This window comes from Vicugna pacos, chromosome 22, assembly GCF_048564905.1.
Source record: "Vicugna pacos chromosome 22, VicPac4, whole genome shotgun sequence".
NCBI classification, from domain to species: domain Eukaryota; kingdom Metazoa; phylum Chordata; class Mammalia; order Artiodactyla; family Camelidae; genus Vicugna; species Vicugna pacos.
In genome coordinates, this window is record NC_133008.1 from 12,383,239 (window position 1) to 12,409,260 (window position 26,022).

General features: G+C 44.9%; 1 protein-coding gene across 3 annotated transcripts in view; it reads right to left on the reverse strand.

The window, feature by feature from the left end:
* Positions 1-393: 393 nt before the first annotated feature.
* Positions 394-26,022, reverse strand: part of RANBP17 (RAN binding protein 17) — a 267,383-nt gene continuing 241,754 nt past the window's right edge. For 2 of the 3 annotated variants that reach the window (XM_072947248.1, XM_072947247.1), the window contains 3 exons: positions 4,578-4,676; positions 2,559-2,686; positions 394-815 (listed from right to left, as the gene is read on the reverse strand). In XM_072947248.1, coding sequence (XP_072803349.1) covers positions 719-815; positions 2,559-2,686; positions 4,578-4,676 — 324 coding nt within the window. In that variant the 3' untranslated portion in view covers positions 394-718. Of the gene's footprint in view, positions 816-2,558; positions 2,687-4,577; positions 4,677-24,369; positions 24,448-26,022 lie in introns of those variants that run through there. The other variant, XM_072947249.1, reaches the window with a different exon arrangement.

Genomic DNA, 26,022 nt, shown 5'->3' on the forward strand with positions numbered 1-26,022 from the left:
CTTCTTGCTGGGGCTACCTGGGCCTTCTGAGGAAATAGCTCTGCAGGCAGTAATTGCACAGCTTAATTCTTCTAGACTAAACCACTTCAGATTTATGCCAGTGAAAAGCAAATGTTGTTTGTAAGACATTTAATCGTGTTACTGTCTCTCAACTTTATCAGATGCCGCGGAGGCGGGGAGGGCCGGGTGCAGTCCTGTGGGATGCGCTGGACAGCTCCCAGCCCCTGCTAAAGGCCCGCAGCTCAGAGCCCCCGCGCTGCTGCTTCCGGACTCATAGCTACCTGCCACCAACTTCGCAGGTTCAAGTGGTGTTTGTCTCAATCTGGGACCCTGCTGAAGGCTGCACCTCCAACAAAATCACAGCCTTGACTGCAGAACCATTAACTAGTACACAGGTGCAAACCTGGTTTATTATGTTCTTTGGTTAAATACTGTTTCTACATCCTTTCAGAGCATTATAAGAACAAAGATAATGATGTTTCATAGAAAGACTGAAAACACATATTTCGCTTTTTCAGTGTGAAGACTGAATTTATAATTTTTGTGCACTATTATAAATTCTTTCAACTAGGCTAAACTTACAAAAATGTAGGGCTTTTGTTGTTGTTTGTTTGTTTGTCTTGAAAAATAGATTCCCCTAGCCAATATCACTGTCCTGGGACCCAGACCCACAAAAGTCTCTTGATAAAGGCTGCTCGGCACATGGTCAGAAGTCAGGTTAGCTCATCATGTCCAGGCCACAGGACTCAGGGCTGCCATCGCTGCGCAGGGCCTCTGCCACATCTCTTCTGAAGACGGAAAGGTTCTGGGTGAACCTGTGGAAAGAGGAAGACCGGGCCGAGGGCAGTGGTGGGGCCGAGGCTGTGTGAACCTCTGGATGCTGAAGCCACAGTGGAGTTCAGGACCCTGGAGAGGGCCCTAGACCCTGCTCCTTCCTCCCATTTTCTGGGCCACTACTTTCCCTCCAGCAGCACCCTTCTCCTTCCCCTGTCGTGAAACAAGCGTTACCAGCAAATGCACTCTGACCATTTTGAGGGGTGCATTCTGTGGTTATGCTATTTAAAAATTATTTTAAAAAGTCAAATTACACATAGATGGTAAGGAATATAACGAAAAGAACAAAAGCTTATGTGCCAGGCACTGGTCAAGTTTACATATTAATTCATTTAATTATCACAAGTCTTCCCCAAAATAGGTATTAACAGCCTCATTTGCAGATAAGAAAATTGAACTTAATGCTTCAAAAACAGAGTGTACTGGGTAAGACTACGTAGGTTCAAATCCTGGCTCCCCGACTAAGCTGGGTGATCTCAGATGAATACTTAACCTCGTCTTGGTGCCCGCACGAGTGGTTACCTTACGGGGCTGTGGGAAGGAGGAATTTACTGAGTCCAGTGAGACAGTGCCGGGCGCGTGGATCGCCCAGTCCTGGCGGGCTGGTGCTCTCATTAAACAAGGAGCTTGTCTGACACCGTTTCACAGAGCGGCTCACGAGGTGGTACTCACATTCTCAAGCCTCAAGGGAAGTAGTTTCCTCCCTGAGGCACCCAGGGAAGGTTCCCTCCTTCCTTCCTTAAGTCTCTCCTCCTGCTGGCTTCGGAGGCTGCCCCTTCCTGCCCGACAGAGGGTCTTGGCACAGAACAAGCAGTCAAGAGAACATGTCCGCAAAGCCCGTCCGACTTGGCCTTGTGTTACCAAAGGAGCCTCTCATCACGGAGACCAATAATTTGTATTTCAAATAGTGTAGCATCTGAATGCTGCCGCTTTTATAGAAGGATGAGGCGGGCAGGTTTCTTTTTTCCCTGAAAACATTTTCTTTCTCCCATCATTCATTATGCCTGTCTCTTCCACTAGACACTCCTTGAACAATGCGTTCCCCACTGGTATCCCCAGTGCCTGGCACATAGTAGAATCTCAATAAAATTTTGTGAACTAAATGAATTAATGAATGCATGAATGAATTCAGGCAGAGGTGGTAAGTTCCAGTTCCTCTCATCAAGATCTCATTGGCAACTTACCTGTCTGTGTTTTTGCAAAACCAGCCACTTTCAAACATCACAACCAATTACCATCATGTCTGCTTTACTTGTGAGGAAACTGAGGATCAGAGAAGCTGATTGCCTTACTCAGTGCCACACAGCTTATAAAGGGCTGGGTTAAATTAAAATTGGAGTCTATTTGACCTCAAAGCCTATGCTTGTTCAAATGCCAGGAAGCCTCTCTTTGTCCTTCATAGCAGATCTAAGCTCTCCTTCTTTTGGCCTTTTCAGTTATTTTTTTTTCTTTATATCTCTCCTGCTGGATTATAAACCGCTTAAGGGCAAAGGCTGCATTTTATTCACCTCAGCATCCTGCACAGCGCCTAGCATGACGCTTGGAAGAAAGCAAATACTCAGGCATGTTTATTGGAGGCAGCTAAATCGAATCTAGGATTACCAGCTGTAACAGAAAAGCCGCATCAGTCTGGGAGCTGTGTTAATACGCACAATCCAGCTATTTGCTACAAACCTGGAACATCTGCCTCCCCTAGAGATGCTCAGCTGCTGGGTGTTGCTTACCTGTCTCTGTTCTTGACAGACAGATTCTGCTCCACTCCTTCCATCAGGCTCCTGAAGCACTGGGCAAGGACCTCCTGCTTGGGGAGCGGCTGGCTGCTTATCAGACTTGCCCTCAGTTCACTGAAGTACTGTTGGGAGACAGAAGGAGCGTCAGCGCTCGGGCTCCAAACCTGGGCCTGAGGGGGGCTGCGGGGGAGGGGGCAGACCAGCTCTGAAGTGCTCGGGGCTCCTAACGCTCAAAGGAGCTCTGGTCCAGACCCACTGTGGACTTTAAGCCTTTAAAGAAAAGCAAAGCAACAGAGACATTCCTGAGTGTAAGCTGTACCATCCCTTTCCATAAAAACCTCTTGCTCTAACTGTTTTATTGTCACTGAACAATGTAGGCTGATGGGAGTCCTCGCCTCCTCGGTGGGGACCAAGAACACTCACGTCTTCCTGACTCTCACCCCCGCTAATCACAGAACACCCGGCAGAGGAAGGGCTCTCAGGCCGAGGGGAGGAACTTCACTGAAGATGGCCAGGAAGCAGGTTGGTGACTGCAGGCCAGGCCCAGGATCCCCCTCAGGCCTCCTCATCTTCTGTGGCTTTAGTGAACGACTACCCCTCAAACCATCCCAGGCTCTGTCCCAAGTCCCCGTCCTCCTGGGTTAGGACGGGCCTGCTAGGTGAGGTGGGCTGGAGGGCCGTGCTTCGTTCTGGGAGAGCGTTCCGGCACTAAGGGAGGTGCCTGTCACACTCGGTCTCCAAGAACCGCTCGGCCCCTTCCCCTCTGCCGGGGCCCCTGGGCTTTCGTACAAACACCAACTCTTCTGCTAAAAGTGGCTCCTAATCATTGGGAACAGCCTAATTTTAGCACAGAGACAACATTTTGCTGGTCACGTGTTTATCCTTCCAAGTCCAAACAGCATGATATTTAATTTCCATCATACGTTAAAACAGCTCACATCAAAAACACACATAATTAATATGTAGTCAGACTAATACTTAAATACTATATATCAGAGGCATTACACTTAAACCACAGTGTCTTCCTGAACAAGATTGGGAATGCACAAAACTACTTATTTTTCCCTTTTATAATGATGCAGTGACTCACACCAAATAGAAAATTATTAGTTTTTCATCCCAAACCATGAAATATTGCCTCCATCAGTAAAGTATAATATCGTGATGTCATAAGCTTTTTCTAAACACTGAATTTGCCCTTATTCCCTCTCAATCATTTTAAAAGAACTGCTCTCTTTTATAGAGCTTGGATTTAAATCACAATAACACCGAGGGAAGATGAATGACACCGCTATTGAATGTGGCTAAAATTGGATACTTCAGCACAGGTGAGTGATGAGACAGCTCTCCTCTTTTTGATATATTTTCTTCTTCTATTAGTTTCCTTCCAAGGCTGGGATTTCAGTTTGAATTTTAATGTATGCGGCTGCCTCTAATCTCACTGTCTTTTTCCCCAGTACTATCTTATTGTATAGACAATTCATTCTCCCCAGCAGTAATGCACTGTTCCTGCCGACTGCTGGGGAGACGGGCGGGTCACAGGGCAAGCCGGAGAGCTTGGGAGGCCGCCCGGAGTGGCGCGTGCTCCTGCCGAAGGGTGCTGCCTCTGGGGTGACCGCGAGCGGCTGCTGCTGCCAGCGAGGGCAGTGGGCGTCTCAGACATGAGAGGAGGCCAAGGAAGGAGCAAAGGGGGTTGCTGCCCAGAATCTCGGGCAACAGGGAGGGGAGTGAGGGTGAGTCTGAAGCAGTGCTGAGCAAACCGCCTGCCCAGTGCAGGGGCTCTGGGCTCCAGGAGAGCTAGTCTTGAGGCCTCGGCTTACCTGAAGGAGATCTGAGGCCTTTGGGGAAGGGCCTTCTGGGGGAACATGGCCTTGTCCCCGGGGGCTCAAGTCCCCAGCTCAAGCTCAGTTGGGTCCCCTGTCTGTCGTTGTCACAGCCTGGCCTGGCGTACGGCTGCGCCCTCTTCCCCGGGATCGCTTCCTCTCTGCCTCAGTTTCCTGCAATCACACTCACCTTCTCATTGAGCAGGATGAGCCCCAGGAGAGGCCTGGATACTGACCACTGGTTCCGACAGTCTTCAAAGACAATAGTGTTCATGAGGACAGACATCGTCTAGAAGACAGAGTCACATGAAGACATTGGTGCCTTGGCTCAGAGTCCCCCCAGTCCGAGGCCTTCTATGTGCTCACATTTTACCCCCGAATCTTGCCCACAGCCATGAGGACTCTTCCTGCTCAAGCAGCTTGGACTCTGGAGGCCTGCAATGCTGCCTGCAGGAGCTCTTGGCAAAGACGCTCAGCTCCCTGAGGAAAAGCCCCCACCACCAAAAGCTCTGCTGAGAACCTTCCGGGCGCACAGCAGTCAGAGGCCACAGCTTCAAGAGGATCGGTCCCTGCCTCTCAGCTCTGATGTGCTTTCCTCTAAGCTCGGTCACCAGGCAAAAGCCCAGGTCACCATCCTTTCCGCCTCTCATTTCACCAACAAGGTCAAGTTATGGAGGGGGGACATCTCTCCACAACCCTCCTGAGAGAGAGAGAACAGGGACACATTCCAGGTAACCCTGGAAATCCTGTTTCCTGCTGGCGCAGGCAGAGTCCTCTCCTTTGTTCTTCATTCTTTCATTCATTCCCTTACTCACTTCACTCCTACATTTTATGCTCATCCATCCTCTTGAATTCAAAGTCTGCAAGACACCTGGGAGAGGGTAAGAGAACACAGGCACCTGCCACAACCTCTGTCCCTGAAGCTAAGAGCTTCCTGGGGCAGACCGCTCAGCAAAGGAGAGACCAGAAACAGGGCTGGCAAAGCGGCTGCAGGCAGGCAGGGGACAGGATGCCTCTGGGGCCTTGAGAAGTCAGGAGAGACTCCACAGAGAAGGTCGTGTTTTAGTTCATCATAAGTGTGTTCTAAGCAGAGGAAGCAGCCAAAAAGGAGGTTGAGAATGAACGCAGTGGGTTCTGCCATGGTAAGGAACTTAGTGCGGTGGGGGAGAAGACAGGGGGGCCAGAAGCAAGACCCCAGTATAGGCTGGAAGACCACGATGAAGAATGTGGACTCCCTCCTGATGGCAGTGGGAGCCAGTGATGGGTTTACAGCAAAAGAGACACTTGCTTAGATTTGTACTTAAGAAAGATCTGTCTGGGGACATGGAGAATGTGTACTGTGCAGGTGACACTGAAGGAAGGAGGCCAGAGAGACGGGGCTGCTGCGACAGGCCAGGCAAGGAGCAGTGAAGCGAGCTTCGGTCGTCTGTGTGGAGCTGTTGCTACAGCTTCAGCTTCTTGGACTCTACCTCCCACCTCCAGCCTTTCTGCTTTCACTGCTTCAGAACTCCTTTCCCCAAAGGAGGGCGGGGGAAACTGGCAATTATGTGGTAAAGGCTACCACACACACCACCCCTGACTAAGCTCTGCTGGCATCTGGCTTTGTCCTCTGGCATTTCTGCAGCCCAATCTACCCTGTGATGTCAGGCAAGCTACTAAACCTCTCTCGCTGTGTCTCAGTTTCATTAGCTATAAAGACGTGAGTGATAATCCAGCACAAGGAAGCTCTGAGAATCAAACGAGATGGTGGATATAAAAAGTGCTGCAAAGAGTAAAAAAGTGTTATAAACTTTAAGGTGTATAAATGCAATAGTAGTGAGCTCTGAACATCCACCATCCCATACATCACAGTCATCCTAACAGTTAGGCTGGCTGCACATGAAACCTGCCAGTTCCACATTTGCTGTATGTCCAGTGTCCCCAGGGAAAGGCTAGATCTTAAGCCTGGCATGTTGAACATCATTTGCAGATCACGTTTCCATGTACAATCTAACAAGCCATCCAAAGTCATAGAGCCACAAATTAAATTGACAAGCAAAACTAACAGATCCATGGAGACAGTCTAAAATATTATGGGCTTCACGATTTGAAGGCAGAATGGATATTTTAATGGAAAAGATTAAAGTTAGAGGCACCAAACTCCTCCAGTAACTGACAAAGCATCCTGAAGTGATGTGCCAATTACTTTATACGGTTCTCCTGTGGATTCATTTGTCTGAATGCATGTATTTATGTCTGTAATAAGTAAGGAGATGTTTGAATAAAATACTTTTCTAAAAATAAAGTTGGCTAAAATGGATGATTTTTTTTCTCTTTTACTCTTCCGGAAAAATGGAAATTACTGAGCAAATCTGCTCAGATGGTATTGATGTGGCAACTCATTTCCAAAGTTCTTTTTCCTCATAATCTTAGAGGATATGGGGAAACAGTTCAACCAATATGGCAAATTCCTTTGGAGAAAGGCGCTCCATATGGAAGAACGCTCCATATGGAAGAACACTGAGTGAAATGCTTAAGTACAGATTCCTGTTCCGGGTAATGTGAAATCTCTGATGGGAGGCTCTCTATGGTTATCGAAGCAAACAAGCCAGGACTGAAAGGAGAGCTTCTGGTGACTCTGCACCCCGCCGACCCCGGCTACACTGAGCCACAGAGCAGCATCAGTGTTCAGCACAAGGGCCGCTGCAGGAGCCGGGCCTCCCCTCCCAGCACCTCTGCCCCCTTCCCGCACTGTTACAGGCAGGGCCGGCATGGCCATTTCAGACTTGCCCAACCCAGGCCACGCTTCCCATAGCCCTAGTCCAGAGAGCACATACATTATCCGCTGTGTCCGCCCACGCGGCCATCCTGCTCCAGGGAACGGACAGCTTGGGAAGGGGAGTCTTGTGGCTTGGTCCACACAGGAAAACCAGACTCCACCGACTCGAGCGCTTCCTTGTTCTTCCTCTTTCCCACAGGCTTCAGCATGAGTTCATAGAAATTTTCTTTCAAAGAAACGAAACTAACATGGTGCAGTAGAGGCAGGCTTGGGAGCCAGTCAGGGCTGAGGCCAAATCGGCCCTGCCCTCACGTAACTCTGTTTCACTTCTGCTCTGGGGGATGATGGCCACCACTTTGAAGGGCTGCTGGCTGTGAGGACCGACTTCCTTTGGAGGAACTCACTCATTACTAGTGTTCCTTTACTCTGACTATGGTTACCCCTCCCTGGCCTGACCCACTGGAGTCTCATGGCTCAAGGAGGCGCCCCATTTCATGTCTTGATCATGTACAGATAAATGAGACAGTCTCTTCACAATTAGCTAGCTTCATTGGGAGTCGCAGTGAACCCCCCCCAAAAAACCCCTAAAATAGAAAACAGTCCAAAAAACATTCCTATTTGTTCTGGCACACGAATTTGTGTAGGTTTTGAATGATAGTGTTTCTGTTGTTCTGAAAATCTGTAACCTTCCAGATAAAACACGAAGCTACTCTACAAATATCTGACCTGGAAAAGCAAAACAAGACAATGGATCTCTGTTCACACTTCGGCTCCTCTCCTATGACTCTGCCCTAAAACGGGACATAAAACGCAAGCACAAAGCAAAGTGGACTTTCCCACTTAAATATGCTGGGTCGCTGTCTCTCCACAGCACAGTGGTAACTACATGCTCTCCCTTCAGATGCCTCCTGTTCCATCTTTTGCTGACATAGAATAAGCAAAGATGTGCTTTGTGTTGGAGGCCTTACTGCTAAATGGTGAGGACGTACTCCTTCTGAGGAAGCTGGAGGCTCAGTGGGCCTAGAAGTTGGACGGAGAAGGATGGCTGCAGAGGTGCGGCTGGAGTGAGGGCAGGGTGATGGCTGCAGCGGGGTGGGGAAGGGAGACCAGAATGAATAAGTAAATGCATGAATGGGAACGGAGGAGGCAAACACCAGCTAAAGTATAAAGAGCCAAGTTGCTGAAAGGGGACTGACTAATCCGCTGTTTATTTCCAAGGATCCTGCTTCTGTGTGCAGAGCCTGTGAACCCTTCTGAGCCACTGTGGCCTCTCTAGCCAGCAGCTCCCAGGAAGGGCCCTCGTGGGGGCTTTCAGGTCACCAAGGCCAAGGGCTGAGGCACCATCTTTTTCTATGACAAGCGCTTCCGCCTCAGAGCAAGCTGCGCCTGCGCGATCTCACTGCCCAACAGTAACAGACGCTGTCTACGGGGAGGCCTTGGGAGCTCAGCCCTGTCAGGCACGCGCACGCTCCGTCTCTAACCTCCAGCTAACCCTGAGGAAAACACCACCCCCACTTCATAGATGAAGGATCCTAAGTTCCGAGCACGTAAGTAACTTGCTCAAAGCATCACAGCCAGGAGCTACCACGACGTGAAGTGGAGCAGGGTATGTGCGCAGGTCGGCGCCCCCCGCAGGCCGTCTGTGAGTGAGGACCGAGCCTGCCAGCACTGTCTGGCCCCCACTGCAGACTTCCGGCAGGTTAATGGTGCGGGAGGAAAGGCGTGTTTCCGGGCGTGGCTCACTCTTCCCTCTTCAGTGGGCCTCCCGATAGGCTGCCCTCTGTATCTCCTCTGTCCACCAGTCTGCCACCTGCCCCAGGCAGACAGCTACTGAAATCCCTGTGATTAGAATCCGGGGCAGCAGCTCCTGCTGACTTTGCCGCAGACCTTCTTGCCTCCCACCTAAGCTTTTATAAATTTGGTTACCGTATTTTCAGTCTCTCAAGATGGACAACAGTAGACATAATTAATAGTGTCTCTGGAAAATGGCCCATTGAACCACTGGTTTCCCTCCCACCAAAAGTACCGCGGATACAGCAACTTACATTAACATCTGCAAAAACGGTAAATTAACTAACTTCCTTTGAGTTAAAATACTTTCTATAAAGTGAACCCTTTTCATTGTTAATGTTCTTTGAGCACATTGAATAATAAAACCAAGAAATAATTCCCAAAGTCTAAGAAGTAGGTGAAAAAATTCAAGCTCCTCCCTCTTGCTCCCTATCTGCTTCACACAGACAAAGCTGAACCTGAGTGGTGATATGCAGGAACCCCGGTCTACGGGGATCAAGTCCTGAATGTGTTTAGGGGACTTCAGCTCTTCCCTCTCTACCCTTGGTTCAGGGCTGCGTGACATTGTAGTTACACTGCAGCTGCGCTGCCTGCTGCTCAGGGAAATGGAGGATGGGAATGGGGCGAGAGTAACCTGTCTTGTCCAAAAGGTGGCGGAAGGAGGGCCCGAGAAGGAAGCTTTGGTTTAGACAAAAGAAGGACAGATCAAAGGAAAGATGAGAGATGTGCCTAGCTCCAGACAGAGATGGAAATAGGAGGGCAGAGCAAGGATGACCAGCGCTGTGCCCTAGAGGGTGTTCCTGCAGACTAGGGCGCCTTAATCTGCTCGGCAGGGGCCTTGAGAAGAGGGGGTAGGATACAAAATTATAGGTACCACTGGCCAAGCTAGATTGCCTTTGATTTTGATGCAAAGAGTTGTTTCACGTTTTGAGGATCAAAACAATGCATCAAACACCCAAGAGCTGTTTCTGAGTCTCGGGACTCCTTTGGCACATGTGACTGGCCTTCTGAAAGGCCAGTGAAGAGAGGCGGGGGAAGGTTCGCCCTAGCAACGGCGGTAAAAACAACAAAACAAAAAGCATGCTGTCTGGATAGTGCTGTAGAATCTGAAAAAGCAGAGAAAGCTTCTACCTATCTCCACAGCAGCTCCTCCAGAGCCCCGTGCCCCGGCTGAAGATCCTGGGTCTGGAAGCATCTGAATGCTGCCAAAGGAGGAAGAGCTCCCAGGTTTTCAGGGCGTGTGGAAGTAAGGGAGCTGCTGTCATTGCTAAGCGTTGTTTCCGAGGCCACGTGCACAGCAGATATTGAAATGTGACCCTCCTCAAATTAGATACAAGTCATCTTTAGGGAAAAGGAATCAACTGTTCTCTTTATCTGCTGTCTACCAATGTAATATTAATGGAATGTTATGAAAAATGAAAGAAATGGACAAACAAGCATGTATTTTTCCTGCCTGGGTTAACTAGGTCCCACCACCTAAGTTATATTAAATCTTCTAATATCTGTACATTTTAAGTACATTCCTAAGTTCTCATAGTGTCTTTGCAGCCTCATAACAGAAGCAAGTATTTAGCACTTTAAATAAAAAAAAAAAAACAAACAAAATGCAAGATGAGATGAGCCTCTTTTTAAAAGGAACAAGATTGCAATCAATTACAGGTGACCCATTCTCCTCTGAAAAATCATCTGGGAGTCTTGTCTCTTTGTCTTTTGGCTTGTGTCTAATACTAGCTTTGCTTAAAAAAAAATAAAATAAAAAATAAAAAACAGCTTCTTACCAACAAGAGTACTGCAGGGCTGGTTAACTCAGCTGGCTCTGGTCATACGTTAGCACTGCATGTTTCCACATCTAAACTAAGAGCACTCTCCTCCTCTACCCCCGCCTTATAAAAAGTTAAGGGATGCTTTTTCTCCAAGTGATAAATTGCCTAGAATATTTAAAAAGCCTTCTATCCATTGTAAAATCTAAGGAAATACACAACCTAGTTTTGCTGTAGTTTCAATTTTCTCCATTACCAACGTTACCCCTAGTTCTCAAAGCATTCATTTTAATCACAGTTTATTGGGGAAAGAATTACCTGTCAGTCTCCTAGCTTATGAGAAAGAAGATAAAGTTGGAAGGAAACTTGAGGATTAATTAATTGAGAGTACTGCATGTGAGGTGTCTACTCGGAATGTTACAGTGCACATCACAATGAAAACAGTTTTATTTTCCATGGTTGAAATAAATTATAATAAATAATTCATTTCAATGGCAGAGATGTACTGGAGAGCAACAGCAACAAAATTGACTGCACCACACTGTGAGTCTCATTCTTGAATCTTCATTATCCATTTGAAACTTTTTACGAATAGTAAATCATATTTCAAGTGGCTGCAGATCTCATAAAGCAGCTTGCTGCATTAAAATAAAACCGGCAAACCCGGGGCACCGGGAGGCCGCAGGGCTTGCCACTCAGCACTATTTGGGAAACTCTTTCTCACTCTTCTCTCACCAGCATCCAACAGAACACTTTTCGATTTGATGTGAAAATTAAGCATCGCTTGTCAAAACACATTACCTAAATTTCCTCTAGGTAGGAATGTTGGGGAAATTTTTATGTAAAAGAATAGCTTTTAACTCCAAAGCCGTTTTCCTCTAATTTTGATAGTGACACTGCTGTTTCTGGTTCACGGTACTGCCTGAATGACTGCCACACAGCCAGGCCTAGAACCTCAGATGGCCTATACCAGCCTCTGGGGGTCCCCAAATTAGCAAATGTGTGTGTCAGCTCAAGAGACACTAGCAAAGGTCCCTGTGCTATGTTTTCTGTCTTAGAAGACCAGCCTATCTTCACAGGACAGCTAATATTTAACTTGAATCTTAAAAGATACAAATAGCATCACTGGGAAAGAAGGATATATTGGGAAGAGAAAATAAAATGATAAAAAGCACAGGAGACAGGGCCTGGCATGTGTGAGGAATAGTCAGATCCCTGGACAGGAGGCTTCTGAGAGGAAAGAAGCAGAGCTGAGGGTGAGGAGAAGACTGGGCAGAGTCCAGGCTATTGAAGGCCTTTCATGTCATGCTAAATGGAGAAATGAATTTGGGCCAGTACACGAAGGGTAGCCTTTCCAAGGACTTCTGAATAATGATGAAGTCCGTGATTTAGAACGGTAACTGATGTGGGACTGGAGAATGGCAGTGACGTAGGTACCGGAGTCAAGGCAACACGTTCAGACACTCCTGCACGAGTCCCGTGGAGAAGTGATGAGGGCCTTGGCAAGGCTGTGGCAGCAGAGACGGCGAGAAACGGTCAGAATCCTTGACTGCATAGCCTAGTTCTTCCCAGTCAACGAAACCTTTCCAAGAAGAACCACCTGATACTGCAGCCACAGGCAGATTCAGAACTTTAAGGACACGGCCTCAAATTCAAGACTGCCAATGGGACGCTGGAAACACACAACATTGTAAACTGACTATAACTCAATTAAAAAAAAAAGAAAAAAAGACTGCCAATGGGGAAAAGGGGTTGGAAGCTGGACTGCCCCTGCAGTGCCACGTGTAGTGGAGAGGTGGCCGGTCTAGCAGACCAACACTCCCACAGTGAGCTGGGGGAATCCGGACTGGCGAAATGAACCCCAACCAGCATACATATATACGCACGACAAAGATGACTACAAGCACACGTTTACACTAAGTGTTCAGTGATGAAGTAACCGCTAACCGAGGCCATTCAAAAGTCGCGGGAGGGAGTGGGACACGGCACGCTGCTTTACTGAACGGTCATCACAACACTTCCCAATGAGTATTGCGTTTCACAACAGAACAACACCCGGCATAATGGCACGAGGGCATCTCGTGCAGTCGTCAAAGCAGAGCGCAATGAATATTGTATTTCATAATAAACATATTATCCTTATAGTAGGAGGTTCAAAGTTGCACTGCCTGTCATCTGTCACTATATTCTCCCGGATTTCCCAAAGGGATTTGGTTAGATGGACCTAAAAATCTTCATAACCAGCTGTGGAGGATTATTTTACTTAACAGGTTAAAAATGATTTTTTTGTGTGAGGAGAAAAGAGTAGTTTTTAGAAAATTCACTTGGCCCTCAGAAGCACTTTCCGTTAAAGATTAGTCTAGAGTTTAACACTGAAACCACAGAGGATGGCATGTTGCCTTTCAGATTTGAGGATTTTTATTTATAGTTGTCTAAATGACAGAGAGTCCTGGCCAAGAGGTTAGGGAGATGATTCAAAGATGTTCCTGAGATTTGGAAGCTCTTTTGCCCTAATAATTACAGAGGGAGCCTAAGGAATGACAATGACTAACAGGGCTGGGAGCTGGGAGGGTATCGCTCAGTGGCAGAGTGCGTGCTTAGCATGCACGAGGTCCTGGGTTTAATCCCCAGTATCTCCATTAAAAAATAAGTAAGTAAATAAACCTAATTACCTCTCCCCAAAATAAATAAATTAAAGTGCTGGAAGAGAACCTCGTTCCTTGCTTTGTTCAGACATTTACTGCCACCTGCTTTGTGGCAGACTCTGTGTCAGACCCTGGGGACACACAGATACAGGGCACAGTCCCAGCCCTCAGCGAGCTCACAGTCAGAGGCGATGCTCTGCTTACTGCGGTGACGACACAGTACAGCGAGGGCCGCAAACAGAAGCCCACGCAGGAGGCTCTGAGAAACCAGAAGAGGCTGCCTAACTCCGCCGAGGTGTGGGGGGCAGGCAGGGAAGGCTTTGCAGGTGACGTCTGGGACTGTGGCAGAGAACAAGCCCGCAGACAGGCGTGGAGCAGTGTCTGGGGAGTGCCGAGAGGCTGTGTGGGGAGTGGTGGTGGCAGGTGAGGCTGATCAGGCTGGCAGGGCCGGCCCTTGTGAAGCGCCCGGTGCCATGTGCTGGAGAACGCGCGCTCCACCCTGCAGGAAATGCGGGTACCGTTTAAGTTGAATGACTCTTTCCGGCAGTGACGGGGAAGGGCGAACGGATGGTATAACCATTCTCCACAGGGTCTGACCCTTTAGGGCGGCTCAGCCATCCGAGTTCTCCCAGAAAGATGCAGCCTTTTTCCTGTTCTAGGATTGGACAGCCACAGACACGAAGGTTACCTGCCTGGCTCCTGCGCCTCGGTCAGGACGGACCTTGGCTCCTGCCTTGCTGGCTCGGTTGCCAGCACCCTCAGAAATGGGACTGCCATTACTTCCCTTGGCGCACAGCACATAACTTAATAGTGTCCCCCGTCAGGAACGGTTCTCTTTGTCAGGAAGCTTTTTATTGATGTTCAACCTTCATTTTCCCTTTCTTAATATCATCCCATTATGCCAATACTCCATTGTGCCATGCTAAGTAATTCCCTTTCCTCCTTGGCGTTTACATCTTCCAAGTATTTATAGACTCATCAAGCGCCCCATTTAGTTGTCACTTAGGCAGGACATACATATTTAGCTTCTTTAATCTGGCCCCATAAGCCGGCCCTTCCATTCTCCTAAATCATTTGAGTCACTTTCCTCCAGGTTTCTGTCAATTTGTTTCCAGCCTCCCAGTACGCAGGGGGCTCAGGAGAAAGGTGGGGTTGGGGAGGGGGCTGGGTCCCTCTACGGGACGGGGGGGGGGGGGGAGCACGTCATGTGCCGAGGGCGGGACTTTTCCCTTGAAGCACAGAGTCCAAAACAGGCCAAGCCTCTAGGAAAAGCTGTGAGTCCCTCCTGTTACCCAATTGTCTCACCCGCACACATTCCAAGTCAATGTTCTGTTATGAACTCTTACGTGCCAGGCGCACACGTGCGTACTGAGTACCTACTACGTGTCAGGTACTGTACTGGGGGCTTCTCTTCCTTCTTTTCCTCCTCCCTCTTCATTTCTTAGACTGATTCGCTGTTCAAAGAATTACTGAACTCCTACTATGTGTCAGGCGCTGTGGCACAGGACTGAATAAAATGTGGTCCCTGCAGCCTTGCGGAGCTCACACAGCCTAAGCATTTCTTCATCTCTTACTGCCCACCCATCAAGTTGTGCCCTTCTCATCTTAAGGGTCTCAGACACGTCATCCCTAAATGCACTTAACTCTAATTGACGTTTTTAGCTCCCTGAGTGGAACTTCTCTGTCCCGTCTAAAACGAGATGCCACGTTAAGCACGGGCATTAGCGCAGAGCTCTTGCCTACTGTCTTCTTTATGGTGGGTCTCTTTGGGGCCCAAGAGAGATTCCTCGTTAGGCCTTGCACTTCCCATGCGCCTTCCGAGTGTTCTATATTCATGTGACCTCAACAAAGTACACACTTGAATGTTTTTATTTTCCGTGATACCAATGCTCTGGCTGAGGGGGTGATGGAATAGGAGGCATCTAAGTCTTGGCTAAAGTCCTGGGGAGTCCGGGCATGAGGCCGCAGGCGGGCGCAGTTCTGCCACCGGACCCGGTGGGCCAGCTCAAGTCAGGCACAGAATTCCCCTGGCTGAGGAGCTGCTGTCCTCAAAGAGCTGAAATAACTATTCCAGGGACACAGGAAGCAGCATGACCGGAATATTCAAAACCAAGTATGTTGACCGCGAAATCTGTCTGCTCTGATTGTCGTATAGAGTCCTCAAAAACAGAATTTGCAATTAAAGATCTTTCAAAGGAAAAGGGAATTTCTTTAGTCTGAAAGCACTTACACCTGTATTTTCCTAAGCATGACAAGGGACGCAAAACTAAGATACAAGAGTTCTTCTGGGTTGCAAAGCATACAAAGCTGCATCAACCATGGAAGCTCAGAGGATAAGGAAACCTTCATTTTGTGTTTCAAGTGATCAGACTGCAACCAAATAAGAAGTCTTCCTTAACATGCTGTATGAGCTCACGGCCGCACCAATGGCTACTGCTAAGACAGAATTTCCAAGAGTCAAGACACGTGAACACGAGAGTTGAATTCCCGTCTCCAGCACACTGATACTCTTTGGGAAAATTTCACATGATTTATCCTTCAAGCACCATGTGAAAAATCAGGAATAACTGTGAATGAATACATTATGAATACATTATGCCATCATTAAGCCAATCCTCACTTTATACCGTGCCATTCTTTCAAAAAACTCAAAAGGCTTCTCAAGCCAGTGACGATGCCACTCAGAGAAATGAGGGCAGGGGAACCGTGTCACTTATCCTGCAGTTTCCCTTGGACAGAGATGAATGGCAAGGAGAAAGGCCAGGAAGGAGAGGTAGGTTGAGGCCCTGGGAAGCCTTGGTCTGGTGAGAATTGTGTAAAATCTAGAGACAAGAAAGCCCTGCTTACAGTCTAGGCACTGCTATTCAGTGGCTGTGTGTCTTTGGGAAAATCATTTTGCCTTTCTGAACCTCTGTGCACTTTACCCACATGGGTACTGTGGGATTAAATTTATAGATGTATTAATACTCCCAAATTAGAATATATCCACATCGGCCCTATCTACCCACAAGGGCCGTTGTAAGATTCGGAAGAGACATTCGGCATGAAGACACTATACAAATGGGAAGAGTTATGGAGTTGATTTTGATTCTTGCCATTGCAAGGTAATACTTGGAATCTGCAGGAAGGATAAGTGAGAAAAAGTCAGCTTGGGGCCAAGAATAAGATCCATACCACACCATGCCCCCATCCAGCCCAGGGCATATTTGTAATCTTAAGAAGGCTTGTCACAGAGAGAATTCTAAGAAAGGCAGCACACACGGCTGGGCACCAGGAAGACGTAAGCAATCTGGCTGAAGTCACGGCCTTCACAGTCAAATCATCTTGTGAAATGAAGTCTCAGGCCTGGGATTTCCTGGGAAGCACACTTCTCACGTTCGTAATTATAAACGGCAGGGGTATGGACAGGATAGGGACATCAAAGATGGTACTTGCGTACTGTTGTCCAAAGTGAAGGTGACTCTCGTACATTAATTGAGTATCTTCTCTGTGCTGGGTGAGTCTGTCCTCGTTGGTTCACTCTGTCCTCACAACTCCCCTGAGTCAAGCATCCTTTGGCTATGAGGACCACAACCACTGCAGATAAAACTTGGGCCTAAAAGGGGTGAGCTGAGGACCGCTACACTAGGCAGTGCAGTCAGGCCTCTCGAGGGCTTGGAACCAGGGACAAGGACGCTGGCGGCTCTTTCTCAGTCTCCTTCTGGGCCTGCCTGGTTTCTGGAGATCCTTTCGCTGTGTCTGCTGCTTTCTCCTCGTGCTGCAGACTGGCTACTTCTCTGAGCATGTGGCATGGAATGGCTGCCCCCGGGTCTTGATTTTTCAGGTCTTCCATTCAGGTGAGGCTAACCAACGTCTTTTAAATGCTAGCTTCTAAATCCAGGGAAGAAAAGCCAGCTTGGGTCAAGTGTTTACCTCTTGTCCAGTCAGTTCTCAAAGAAAGGGGCCCTTTGCTCAATCAAGGATTTATGAATGAGCAAATGGTACATGTCTCCCCTTGTTTATCCTCCATCTCCTGCAACCCTGTTTCTAGGCCACTTAAAAGCTGTACTGTGCAGTTGTTAAGAGCAGGGATGCTGCCACTTATTAGCTATATGACATTGGGTGAGTTACTGACCTACTAGAACTGCAATTACAGTATTTTGATTATAAAATGGAAATAAAAATATCTGCCTTATAGAGTAGTGAGACTTACACAGAAATAGACACATACACATACATGTATATATACAAACATACAGAGCATGTATGTGTGTATGTGTGTAAAGCACTTAGCACACAAGCCTAGCATATGACACTATTTCTATTTCTTTTTCATTATAATCATTCATCATCAGAATTCTCTGTTCGAATCTGAGGTTGCCCTTCCATAGTGACCTCTTGGGGCCTAGCAACCCTGCAGTAACTTAGGCTTCTATTACAGGACGGAGGAAAAGTCTAGCTCTTGAAGAAGGACTTGCACCGGTCCTTCTCAAGCTCTTCCAGAACATGGAAAAGGAGGAAGTACTCCCAAACTCATTCTATGAAGCCACAACCACCCTGATACAAAAACCAGACAAAGACACAACCAAAGACACTACCAAAAGGGAAAATCAGTGCAAATGAAACCCCGAACACCCTCTGTTTGTGAAACACGGCTACGCTATACACCTGTGCTGTGTTAGCACAAAAAGGCAGATGTCGCCTGCTGGGCTTTCTTTCCTGAGAATTCTTTAAAAAATAAAAACAAAAATCACTGAGAGTCACAGCAAAAAAAAAAAAGTCCTTTTATAACATAGATTGTTAAACACTTCCCCAGAATCTCTGTTAGTATTTAGCCAATGGATTAGAAATTTTCCTTGCAGAGGCTTTAAAAAAGGATACCTTTAAGCCAACTCTTTTTATCCTTAATTTACAATGGTAGCTAATTATGCCAACCACTGTCAACGAAGAGGCTAAAAATCATCTTGTTTGCCATTTGCTATACTGAGTGAGAGACTGTTATAGATTGCCTAATTATTATTGGGCTAAACCTGTGTAAGATTTGTGTGTTTTTCCCTTATGAAATGTTCTCTGTCTGCTTTATGCAAGCGCAAAGGAAAAGGTAAAGCTGTTGTCCACTTTTTACAACTCCTTTGCAATTCTGAGAACATTTGCTGCAGAATAATAGCAAAACTGACTATGCTAAACTGTAGATAAAAGGATGATGACAGATTGCAGTCACTTTAATTCATAAAGAAAACACTTGGAGCCCCTGGGAACGCCAAATCAAGCACTGGCTCCCAATGACTTTTTGCCAAGTCACAAACTACATCGTAGTTTTTAGTTTAAACACAAAGGCTAATGGACATGTAACTTATTTATTTCAAATTCTTCTTTATGAAGCTGGCTTTTTTTTTTAGCTCCTTAGAAAATATTATAATTCCCCTATTCTATAAACATACAAATATAATTGTAAAATGACATCATTCTGTTTTCATTTAATTACCCCTGAAATGCTTTCTATTTAATATTCATTACTCAAAAGCTAATTTAAAAGAGAAAGAGATGCGACTTATTCAAAAAGATGTACTGTCATTCACAGCAATAGTTATCTAATATACAGAAGTTAATAAAGCAGATTAATCTACAAGTCCCTTTAAGCCATTCTTGAGTTTTGAACAACTGCCTCTTTGACCTTTCACCTTCACGCTGTGCACCAGTAGCAGGTGCCAGCTGTACAGAAATTATGGCTGCGCATTTGAACGCAAAATCTTTTCTTACTTTGCTTCTGACCAGCAGCTGACCCTGTAGGAGTGATTGTTTCTGGTGCCGGCCTAAAGGCTACATAAACCAGCAGCAGATAAACAAAAGGCTACATATACCAGCTGCCTCGCCTAAGGGTACCAGGCCAGACTGACACCTCCACTCCTTCTCCAGCGTCCCAAATTGCTCCTTGTTTGTTTCCATACGTGCATTTCATCCCTGTCATTTTGTGCAAGGGATGGGCATAAGAGAAAACCCCCCAAAACAACAACAAAAACCCCATCCCTTCCCTCGAACTTGACTTTTGAGTATTCTATGTCAAACTGTGCCATTATGATGCTAATCTAGGCCTGATTTAGCAACTTTAATAAGAGGCTAAACCCTCTTGTAATTAGATAATAAAATTTTATTATGTATTTTAATATTAAAAGTCTTAAAATCAAACTCTTCAAATCATACACCGGTATAGAACTAAGGTACTTAAATATCATAGCCCCAGAAAATGGGAGCCTGGAAAAGCACATTGTGGCTAATTTTTCATTCTCAGAAATGTAAACATGAAATTCCTATGTGGTAGCAGTGAAAGCTCCAACACTCTTAATTATGTGCAAGGAAGAATGAATCTATTCAAGTACGAGGCACACTGTACCATTTCCAGCAACAGCACGAGATGGTTTTGACAGTTATTTCGTGGATACAAATTACACAAGTATAAAAACAATCCCCATAATGATTAAATGCGGTTATGTACATAGGAGAATACCAGTGCAAGTGGTAACATATTTAAATGGTTTGCCTTCATTAAAGAAATTATATATGATATTAAACCATCAATCACTGCTGCGGCACAGGAGTTTAAATGTATTGTCACTGGTTGAAATAAATGACTTGGAGGCTGAATTCCGGCTCGCTCAATATGGTGTCTTTGCCGTTGCGTAGCCACCTAACTCTCTGCTGGTTTGGGCTACATCTGGTGGAGTCCATCTCTTTCAATTAATAAGGCGAGTTATGCCATCAATGGATTACATCTTTAAACTGTGCTTAGAGGTAGGAAAACACATGTCCTAGTGGGGGGGAAAAAAAAAGCCACAAACCCTCTCTGTTTTGTTAACTATTTGGAAGAATATTTGAAGTGCTGATTCTCTGCCCATGTTTAGAATGACCTGTGCTTGTGGAGTTTCAGCAGGGTTATTTTATGGCACAAAATGATACAATCTTATCTTAGCATTACCATTTAGTTTATCATGCAGTAGTCTGTGATCATGCCAGATTTGGTACCTAAAGTCATGGCTTGCAGCCTGTACTTCCGAAAATTAATTTTTTTGCTTGTTTTGCAGACATTCATTGACCATCACAAGGTTTTAGGTTCTGCTAGGTGCTGGGACAAGTATCAAGATGGAGGTGATCTTTGGGGGAAAAAAAAGTACTCTGTAAAGACAGGTAATAGGATTATAATTCTAATTTGATGATTTATGAATCAAGAATAAGCTTCTATTTTAAGATTTTTGCTTTAAAGCACCATTTTTTTTGTTACAGTTGAAACAGTCATTCAAAATATTTCTATAACAAAAATGAAATAAAAATGGCAAAGACATGGTATATAACAAAGGATCTAGACTAGAATCATCCTTCCGAAGATGGACAAATTATTTTATAATATCACAGATAAAATGCTATTTTAATTTAAAAATCTAGTGTTTTTCTATTTTTAAAGTTATAAGCTGTAACTTTGTAAACTGATCTTCAGGGGTGACGGTCACAAATTCATCATTTTAAGAGCTTTACTCCCTAGTGGACTTCTCTTAGCTGGATACTTTTGTCCGGCCCTGGTCTTCTTAGATACTCTGATTTGACCCTTAGTAATTAGATTACAGACACAGACACAGACACACAGACACACACACACAGACACACACACACACACTCTCACTTGACCAAAGTGAATTTTATTTTTTGCCTCACACAAGTCTTGTTACTTTGAAAATTAAAAAAAAAAATGTTAGGGAAGCGTTAACTGCCTTCCATTGCCTGTTTACTGCACCCCTTTTACATGTAAAGATACAACCCAAATGTGATAAAATGTTTCAGTAAAGGCCTAAACACACAGTCACAAGTAAAAGTAAAACAGTGGCATCCTTTTTAAACGACAAATAAAGTGTGCTTCCAAAATTATCAAAACAGCAGAAAGAAATGCAAATATCACTGCAGCAAGGCCACACGGGATGGCTGTGAGAAATACAAGGGATCACACATTAAGTAAGAGATTTTAGTTCTGAAATTCTCTAGGATTACAGAATACAGAGGTGGAAAACTGGTAACCAGACATAGTGCCGACCTGCAGAGTATTTTTATTTTTAACTTTTAATTAGTGGCCAACATTTACAAAACTGCATTTCTGGCTTCTCTTTGTGGGGGAATCTCAATATATCTGGCAACACTGGGTCTTATACCATCTTACAGGGCAGCAATTAGCTGGAGCTGTTTGGAGGCTGCCCCCTTTAGACAGGGATGTGCACTTAGCATAGCTTTCTCTCCTGTCTCCCTCAGTCACGCTCCCTGCTTGGCTCTGTGGGCACCTTAGTTTGTGATGCCTCAGAAAACGAAAGGTAGAGGGAGAGGGGTGTTCAGAGCAGTCAGCTTCAGACTTGCCATGTCAAAAGCCCTTAAGAATACCCTTCGATAGAGCCAATGGTACGCAGTGGTAGACGCTTCCTTTAGAAAAGGGACGCTGTTTACATAAGAAAGAGGTAAAAAGTGACATTCTATACTGATGAAACAGCGGTGGCTCAGGACAAAGCCTAGAGATGTGCTGGGTCTAGGAGATGGATGCAAAACACTTGTTGCTTCCCCAACTTCATTTCACACCTGCTGTATTGATTCTGTCCTAGAAAAATCAGATTAGAGTAAACCTCAGGAGCTACCTCAGACACTGAAGAAAAGTCACAAAGGGACATCATGAGACAGTTATACTATCAGGCTCTGACCTTCTCAAGGATCCAGGTCCTACTTCAAAGTCTGGCTACAGAATTAGTGACTGGGTATGGGTGTGGAATAAGAGAGAGGAAGCTCTGTTAGCTTTGCCTCAGTGATGGGGGGAGTCAAGAGCTTTTCCACACCAGCTGGCAAAGCAACCTCCCCCTCCCTTGCCCGTTGCCTCTTTGGGTCACTGCTCATCTGTTTCATTCCAGCTGCAGCAAAAGTTGAGGTACAGGATGGCTGCTCTAAATCGTTCTATCATAAGGATGGCCCCAGTGGGACCTATTGGAAGCTCAACTTGCCTCATTGTAAGTGCTCAAAACATACATACTACTTCAAATTAGCAGCCACCAAGAAACTACAGCCTTGTGGTTAAGCATGTGAACTCTGGAGTTGAACACATCTAGGTTAAAAGTTTAGTTCCTCCATGTATTGACTACATGACCTTATTGACTACAAGTAACTTGGGAAAGTTACTTAATCTTTTTATGTTTCAGTTTCTATATCTGTAAAATGGTGCTCGTAACACTACAGTTTCACAGAGATACCGTGATGATTAAATCAGATTAAACGCATATGTAAAAAGATTAAGCTAGTGTCTGCAATATTTTGTCAATATTATCTTTTTCCTAGAAATAAAAAGTACACGCATATATTGCTGTGAAGAAGACCAAGATCACAGCAGCATGCGCAAAAAAACCCAATTCTATCATCCCTAGTTTTTACTTGCCTTGTCTAATGACATATCCCTGGCTTCCCTTTAAATCCATGCTATCATCTGATCCAGCTGTGAATGTTCTTTCAGCCTGTGTTTCTGACATCAATCTACTGCCATACTTCTGGTAATAAAGTTGCAGATCAACCACCCTGAGCTCGTGGGTCAGGAGCATACTTTCTTCTTTTAGGGTTCACTAGAAATGCTTATAATATCATTAGAAAATCTGGCTGATTTTTTAAGAGGATAAGAGACATGAATATATTTCATCTGCTTAAGTGTTTCCCACTGTGAGTCTTGCTGAGGTTCTAGAGGCCAAAATCTCAATGTCAGTTAAATATGCAATTGCACTTTCTCTACTTAGTATTATGGAATGGAATCTTAAGTATGAAAGATGTCTTGTATAGTATGTCAAAATGTTGAGCAATATTGTTTCAATCTAAACACAGAAATGAAAAAAGAGCAGATGATTTCCCTTTTGCTGTAATTCACTTTGGGATGCATGTCACGAAGAGCACTATACAAAAGCAATTTTCATTGATTGACTGGACTGATTGAGGAAAAGGGTGAATGTTCTTTCCAGTTTACATCCCTACTGAAGTATCTGAAGTATGATTCTTATAACTCCTGACAGCTCTTCACAATTTGTAGTTAAATGTTAAGTTAGCACAAGGGGGAAGGAGGGAATGAGGGAGGGAGGGGAGGGGAGAGAGAAAGAATTAGAACTTTCTTTGGTTTTGAGTATAGCTGACTTGAGTCGCATACTTAAATAGAAGAGGCTAAGATAAATTTAAACCTAAATGTTCTAATTCCTCCATTCAATGTATTTAGATTTTAGAGAACATAATTGCTAATTATAAGTTAATTTCTATAAATAAGTTAATTGAATAATCTAATCAATAATATTGGCCATCACATAATTATTGTTCTACTTCTGTGTAAGTTGCTACACAGTTTTAATAGAAATTCTGATTCTGAGAAGCATCAGCATCAGTGTCCTACTCTTAAAATCTGAAAAAGAATGAGTCACATCTTTGACATGCCCCTCTAAGTCTGTAAAACACGCTCTTTCATTTACCTGTTTGGGCAGATCTTTCTCTCACTCTGTGACACAATGAAATGAACACTGACCTGTGAGTTATAGATGCGAACACTTAATGTGACCAAGATTAAACTGAAAAAACTTCACACAGAAATGTTATCTTCCAAATTACTGTAGCAGATCCATGCCTAATCATTGTTACTACTGTCCTGTTCTTAAAATTTTAGTTTATCTTTCTAATGACATAAAAACATGGGAACTTTTTTTTTCCCCTTAACATATGTCAACTGGGTTTTTCTCAGTTGTTAACTTAAAGCAATGCTCATTAGGCAATAATTCTTATTTGAAATAGATTCACTTAATTAAAATAGACCTTCAAATGGACTAAATTTAATGCCTGCAAAGTTAGATTTGTTTGCAAAATATGGTAGACGGCTTATTTGGAGAGTGTTTTTAAAAACACTGAAGATCTAAAGCCACATAGCAGGACAGAATCAACACATTTTCAGGTGAAAGGCACTTAAAATGTCTTTCCCAGACAGCTGCAAACAAATGGAAAACCTTCATGTGGGTTCAGACTTCTGCTGTGGAAGCTCGAGGACATCACTTTCGCAGTTTAGAAATGATGCTCTTCACGCAGTTACGCGTCCAGCTATTGGTCCAGGTTGTGGGGGAAAAACAGTTCAAACTAGTAAATAACTGCAGTATCATTGCATCAGTTTAGTTTAAAGAGCTGACAGACCCTCTCTAAACTCCAAGCACAATTAGTCATCAGGGTCTAGTTTTTCAGCACTGTTAAGCAATTTGTAACCCATTCCTTTTAATAGGGTTAGGCATTACTTAACCGACACAGATGCCTTGAAAACTGAAACCTCGAGGTATGAAGCAGCAACCTTGTTCATTACCTTCTGTGATAGGCAAATCATCTATAAAAACAGCATTTAATGGGCAATCAATGGATAATCAATGGCTCACTTCTCATAGGAGTGTGAAAATGAGAACAATCTAATACAAATTCCCTCCGGTAAGAGGCCGAATCTTGGATTCTGCTGCTCTTCAGGGCTGATTTATAAGGTCTTGGAAAGCTGATGTAAACAGATGATCAATGGGACCCATCCTTGCTCATAATAACCCCCAACTGGCCCACTCCCTCTTTTCCAAGTCTATCCCTTCAGGCTATTAGCTCTGTCCAGCTAATTCTTCCCACCACTCCTGCCTGCTGCTTTTACTCTGGCCATCCGTTCAGTCCAGCCGACTCAGAAGTAATTTTATACACAGCAGAGAGCGGGTGGAATTGATTTTTCACTCAGTGCTCAGTTCCCATCTGAATAATTATCAATTTTACTGCCTCATAAAGGGAAGAGTCAAAATTTCAAATCAATTCAAAAGAGCTTTTGAGACGACAGAAACTGTGCATAAGAATAGAGGTCAAAGTTGTCAGTGACCTAAGGAGATGATGTCAGATACTACTACACCCAATGGCTGACATCAGAGGCACTCAAGATGATACAACTGATACAACCTAGTGCTAATGCAAATCGTATTTATGCTGACTACCAGAGACCAGTCATTAATATTTAAAAGGCTATCTGAAAGCCTACATTCCAAATAAATAGAATGTATTCCACTGTTAATAAAGATATATCACTACTTAGTCATATGCAATAAAGTAAAGGATTACCCAGTATTATTAACACACAGAAATTACTTAAACCAGCAAACGCATGGTAATTCGGAATAAAGACAAACTTGTCTTCAGCACAACCACGTTACTTATTCTGCACAGTCTGATTGTACATAAGTCTAGGGTCACGGCTATTGATTTTTGCTAAAATTTTCTGCCCACTTAGAAGTTTCTGCCAAAGTTAATGGGAGAATATTGTGATCATGGCTGAGTGCTGGCAGGTGGCAGACTTGTCACTTGCCATGGTGGGGTGGGGGCTGGGTCTGATTCCTGGCCAATCCACGGGTATTTATTTTCTTCCCTGGCTGTATGCTCTAAGAAAAGGCTAGTTCTGTCTTTTCTTTATAAAACACCTGTGGGCTGTGACACACTTCCAACAGTACCAGTGGCTACTGCAGTTGGGTAGGTGAGGAGAGATGCATCCAAATCTCAAAAGAATGTGTATTTTGAAAAGGCATTTCAGGTGAATCTGAGGTCTTTTCCCCACCAACCAGTTCCCTGAGAATCAATGGTCTAAGTGGTAAGGACTTGGGCTTCTGAGCC